Below are 6,225 nucleotides of genomic sequence, written 5' to 3' on the forward strand. Positions count from 1 at the left end.
GCTTTGAAAGCGAACAGCATGGATCCAGATGCGCAGGCTGGTCTGGATCCATGCTGGTCGCAAAGCTGTTATGCTGGTTTTCCCATGGCGCGGTTCATTTATAATTTTAAGGATTATCTTCTGTACAGAATTAATGATATATTGTGATAATGTTAGCACAACAAATCGCCATAAAGAAAGAACACTTTCGGGCAACAAATCCAGGCCTGCTTGTTTCAACGGTCAGGTTTATTTGATTTTTGATAGATTATGTGCTTCCTGGGTCACCATCCCCATTTTAAATTTGTAGACGTTATCAAGAAATTAAGATTTACAAACCTATCCTCATATCAGTGTCCCGTGACCATACCTAAATTTTATCATGACTTGATAAAGTTGTAATACAAACTGACTGATATTTATCAACTGTACAATAAAATTACTATGTAAAACATTTAGTGAATATTTAAAAGAAAAGTCAGCAACAATAGTAATAATGAAGTTTATTGGAGGTTTTGTTTTCCTTCTTGGATGCTTCATCAGTGGTTTGTACCTTTCTATTCGTTTGTTGCAAGTATTACTGTTTCGTTTTGTTGGGTCACATCGACATAATTATAGTTAATATAGGGACTTTCCAGTTTTGTTTTATAGTGGAAGAAGACCCAAGCCGCCCCTCCGGACACGATTGCAGGCCAAGGCTTGCGCCCTGAGTAAAACCACAGACCTTCCATAGGACAGCTGGATGATTTCATCACATGATATATTCTATTTCCAAAGTGAGATTCAGAACGTGTAGCGGTGAGGAACAAGTGCTTAATGACCATTCAGCCATGGTTATTTTTATTCGAAACAGTATTATATACGTCAGTCGTAGAACACTTCTGTCAATTCTGTTGTGTTCAAAGCATACTTTTGTCAGTTCTACATGACAAGTGTTTTACAATGTTAAACTTTCGCAAGATTTGCCTTGATTACAAGATTACAAGTTTTATGATATTAAAGAAGTAAAAATTTTGATAGGTTTACTTATAATACATTCTTTCACTGCAGCAAACAGCGAACATTTTGAACTCCACAGCTTAATACCTGGAGGAGCGTGTATTTTGCTTGACATTGATGCAACATTCAATCTTGCCTATACAAATCATAACAAAACTGAGGTCAGTGAAATTGTACCAAATATAGCTTTGATATTCCAGCCCATACTACATGTATTTTATTATAAACAATTTCAATGTAATGAACGATGTTCCTTTTGCCTTCTACCCCATATTCATAACATTTTCTTTTATGATTTTAATGATTATCTGTCATTTAAAATTTGCTTCCATATGATCAGTCTGGATAAATGGTAATCTGCTGCAATGTTATATTTAGAAATTACTAAAACTCCTTTCGGAGTGGTATGTTTTCTATATGTTTACCTAATATGTTATGTAACAGAATCGTGAAATACAGCATTTTATTATTAAATTGATTTTTTTTTTGTTGATTGCGATTGGTTTGAACACGGTCACATGATCTGTGATAAATTATCATATTGACTGGTGGGCTGGGCCTACCGTACCGAAAACCGTCACGTGCGAAATCGCTTAGGTACGAATAAATGTGACGTCATACGTAAACAACAATGGTTTGACGTCAAGACAATACGTCGTACACAATTTACTACGAAATATTACCAAAGGCTGCATACATTCATATTTAATTTTTTATACTTATGAATAATCCGGATTTGATTATAAAACAATTGTTGCCTTTCAGGCCCTGTCGATAAATAAGATATGGCTTTTAACAGGTCGATAAATCCACATATCGACCTCAGAAAAAAGGCAATAATTGTATAGAATTGTTCAAATGTCGCGAATTATGGTCAGAAAATGTCTAAATAGACAAATTTGTTTGTTTCATCGTAAAACTGTAAAACTGAAATATCTTTCAGGATTGGCATAACCCCGAGTGAATATGTAAAATATGGTGTTCACGAGTAAAAGATATTTTGATCATACATGAAAACTATTCAGTTTTTTTCTTTATATTTCATGGTTGATTAAATTTACTCATTTTATAGTTTTTTACCAGTGACAAATATATTTGATTTTTTTCACTAAGAAAATACCAGATATATATTCTGCTCTAATATTTCAATAATGTACTGAAAAGCATGTATTAAAACCTTTAATGTATAGTCCATCATTATGTGCAGTGACTGTGTATAGCTTTTTAAATGATTTTGCAACCGTTTATTTTTTTCAGGAAGCACCAGATTTCACACTGAAGGGTGCAACTGTTGTTAAGGGTTCAAGCAACTGCGGAAATGTTTATATAGGAACAACAGCTGTTTTATCAGCCCGTATTTTTCCATCCGGAGAACTTCTCATGTTTACATTTGAAAGACAAAATGGCAATGTTGATATGTCTGTCCGATTTACGCTCAACGCCGCCAAACATTTTAAACATATGAATGATACAACTGCGATTGAATTAAATGATGAGAAACATTTATCATTAGGCACTGATACCCCTAATTCATACGTATGCGTGACTCAGGAGACGGTAAAATTCAGACCAAATAATAACTTTATGATGGCAATGATGATAAGGAATTTAAAGGTGCAGGCGTATCGCATCAGAGACAGCACTTTTGGGCCAGGTAAGGTAATATTTTAACACTAATCTCATTTCACAATTACTTTACTGTCACTAGTATATACCAAAGCGCATAATCCGAGTATACTCTGAATAACTTTGTTATAAGTTTGTGTCGGTGCGACGTTAAAACCCAACAATATAAATAAATAAATTGTTATAACTTGTTGGAATGCTGTTCAAGGTATATCAATAGATAGGTATGTTTTAACATCATAAACAGGTATACATGTATATATATATAAACTGATAGAAGTAAAAATGTTGAACTATCGAGCACAGTGAATGTAAATTACTTTTAGATTTTACAATCAATTAAAGTTTGTTTGGGTAGCATCAACATTTTCAGAACAATCCCCGGTTTTCTAAAGTTAGTCTTTTAATGTAAAGCAAAACTGATTTTACTTTTATTTTATAAAATTCGAGACAGTTATAACCGTTGATCTACTAAAAGTACGGGTTTATATCTTTATCAGTTGTAGAATGTAGTCAAGACTCGGCTACCTCTACACCTCGGCCGGAAACGACAGTTGTACCTCATAATGAGACAACTTCATCTCAACCGGAAACAACGACTGAAATACTGCCAAACACAACCACAGAGCCTGAACCGGAAACGACAACTCCAATAAAGCCAAACACGACCACAGAGCCACAACCGGAAACTTCAACTTCAATACAGCCAAATACGACCACAGAGCCTGAACCGGAAACGACAACTCCTATACACCCGAACACGACTACGGAACCTGAACCGGAAACAACAACCCCAATACAACCAAACATGACGACTGAACCATATTCAAATATGACAACTGCTCCAGAAATAGAAACAACGACGACCATGATCCCAACTACTCCTTTTCCACATGGCTCTAAGTACGTTGTAAGAGACAACGAGGAAGTGTGTATTGTTCTGCAAGGAAGAATAACATTTGACATCCCGTTCCAGAAAAGGGATGGCAGTGTAAGTATTGTTTCTTAAATTCAATTATTACAAAATTCACAAGAAACGAGAAGAGCTATGGGAGCTCACAACACCGTTATTGTTTACCAATTGAAGCGTTTATGCTTAAATCAAAGTCAAAATTTCTTTATCAATGATCAATTCGCTTACAAACTGGTTATATGCGTACGTACATCTCCTAGAATGGTGCCAATTTGACTTTTTGCAGATGTTTCTTGAAATCTGTACATTCCCTTTACTTTTTCATGAAACCTTAAAAAGGGTTACATACTGAAATATTCAACTATCATGACGATATAATATTTTTTTTCTATTATTAGACCGGCACGGCAACTGTTTCTGTCCCAGACAGTGTGAGTGTGAACGGAAATTGCAGTTACTCGGATACCGAACAGGAAATCGCACTTACGTTCTTTAAGTCACAGTGGATGCTGGATATTGTCATTGCCAAAGAAAGCAATAGTGTTTTACAGAACTCAGCCTTATTCAAAGCGTTATCCAAAACCAGCGATTATTCTTGGCAGGCTGTAACTCTCACCTATGTGGTGGACAGCCATTTTCCGAATGCAAAAAATCAAGGTAATGGTTGTTTATTATCTTATCTATAATCTCATTTCAAGGCAGAAATAAAATAAATTCATCTAATGTAAAATTTCCTTGTTTACATTTCGTTTCGTCGTAATGTACTAGCATTTAGGAGTGACCTGTCGCTTTTATTAATAGATTTGAAAGGTTACTGGAACAAACCACTTCAGTAAAGGGATAACCTACCTTTTTATAACTTATTTTTATAATAAATATTTAAATGACTGCCTCTTCGACAATTAGACGCCGTGGTGCAGTGGTAACGTGACGGCTCTAGAATCTAACTTTTATGAGTTCGAATTCCAACGGAGATCAAAATTTTTTTTTATTATATATATATATATATTTTTTTTCATTTTATGTTTTGGTAACATACATTTAAAATGATAATAATGTTAAAGATGTATTTGAATTGCATTACTTGTATCATTTTGCTATTTTCGCAATAATATAGATTTTTCAAATATCAATATCAAATTTCAAATGATTGTGAATTATTCAACATGGTTGACATAGCTCTTTCACAACTTGGTCATTCAACTAGCTGATGACACTTATTCGGAGGAAACCGACGCCGCCAGCGAGTGTGAGGATTCTCTATTGGGCATACAGTAATCGTGTTACATTTACTACATCCTGTTTCATTTCAATGAAATCAAATTCGTTGAAGACGCACCTTATTCATGCACACAGTCTATTCAAACCTTTTTTTATTATTTCTTTTTATGACTGATCACTTCCTTCTTCGAAGTTGATAAAATGAATATTTCGTAACCCCAAATTTTGGTTTGATTTGGTAGTGAAAATTCTATTTTGCCAGTTTAAAGAAAGGAGGAAATTTTGTGATGCCAGTGAATGTGAGAGATTTGAAACAACAAAGCATAGCAGCGTCTACACGTTATCGTTGTTGACAATCGGCAAATTCCGTGCGATTACGTAATCTCGTTTTGCTATTTCGGCATCATTCGGCCATTTTCATTACGACCATAGAGTAACGAAATCACATACGGAAAAGAACATGAAAACGAACGGAAAATACCGACTGTCATAACGGCTCAGCTACCTTAAAGTTTTAACATCTTTTTTATAATTCTTTTTATATCTTTTCTTTAGTTCTTAGTGTGTCTACCTTTACTAAATTAGTAATTTCTGTCCGTGTCTTAACATTTTTCTTTACCTTAAAATTTCGTGGCAATTGCGAATTGGCTTTATACTAGGTCGTACTGGTTATTAAAGGGACTGACATCCAGATCGTACAAAACAAAGCAAAAAGAAGATGTCAGGAAGAATACTGATATATTTTTTTTCAGAAAGCTGTTATACTTAGTTACTGACTGACAGATTATATGTTTATATGATTTGAGAATTAGTTGTTTACTAATTTTTCCACTCGAAATTAAAAAGCGTTTGTCACGGGGTATCAAAAGTAACTGCATTAATTATAAAGCCTTATATAAATGGTCTGTAAGTAGTGTATTGGTCAAGATGGTAGGAAGGTTTTTATTGCTGAGGCGACCCCGGCTCGATTCCAAACTCAGACTTATGTTTTTTTATCATTATTTTCTTGATTGAACAAAAATAGTTTCTTAAAAACAAAACTCATTTTTAAATATCACAATAAACAAGTAACCCATAGATATACGTATATAAATGAATGAATTCTAACCAGCCAAAATTTCTGCTCACTGCGTTGTAATTTCAGGTTGTGCAGCGAGAGGACTTTCTGACTAATGAAATTCATTTATTTAAAGTTTATATACTGAATCTACGGGGTAATTGTTTAAAGGGACTGAACTCCAGATTTTGGCTAAAACTTATCTTTCTTTTAAACTGAAGTATGGTCATACAGACCGGTCATACAGCACGAACTATGGACCGCCGATTTATAAAGGATGTCATTTAATAAAGAGTGTTTAACTGTCGTACATTTGTACAAAAATAGTTTACTTCTACATGTTTCATGAAAATGAACGTATATCTCGCGTGAACTAGTGAGTATAAGAATATAATCTATAAATAGATTTATAGTTCAGCCATCGTTTTTA

At 34.2% G+C, this 6,225-nt stretch overlaps 1 protein-coding gene across 1 annotated transcript; it reads left to right on the top strand.

The window, feature by feature from the left end:
- The first annotated feature begins 346 nt into the window (after positions 1–346).
- On the top strand, positions 347–4,208 carry LOC128558762 (uncharacterized). Its single transcript, XM_053548969.1, has 5 exons — positions 347–524; positions 1,030–1,139; positions 2,236–2,632; positions 3,105–3,595; positions 3,916–4,208. The coding sequence occupies exons 1-5, from the start codon at positions 476–478 to the stop codon at positions 4,201–4,203; spliced, it is 1,335 nt and encodes a 444-aa protein (XP_053404944.1). The 5' UTR covers positions 347–475; the 3' UTR covers positions 4,204–4,208.
- Positions 4,209–6,225: the final 2,017 nt, after the last annotated feature.

Source organism: Mercenaria mercenaria, chromosome 7 (genome assembly GCF_021730395.1).
Source record: "Mercenaria mercenaria strain notata chromosome 7, MADL_Memer_1, whole genome shotgun sequence".
Lineage (NCBI taxonomy): Eukaryota > Metazoa > Mollusca > Bivalvia > Venerida > Veneridae > Mercenaria > Mercenaria mercenaria.

Bases quoted from the DNA above. Each gene is read 5' to 3' on its own strand.
- LOC128558762 (XM_053548969.1), top strand. From the start codon at position 476: ATGAAGTTTATTGGAGGTTTTGTTTTCCTTCTTGGATGCTTCATCAGT. The intron at 2,633-3,104 runs GTAAGGTAATAT...TATCTTTATCAG, and splicing joins AGACAGCACTTTTGGGCCAG to TTGTAGAATGTAGTCAAGAC. The intron at 3,596-3,915 runs GTAAGTATTGTT...TTCTATTATTAG, and splicing joins TCCAGAAAAGGGATGGCAGT to ACCGGCACGGCAACTGTTTC.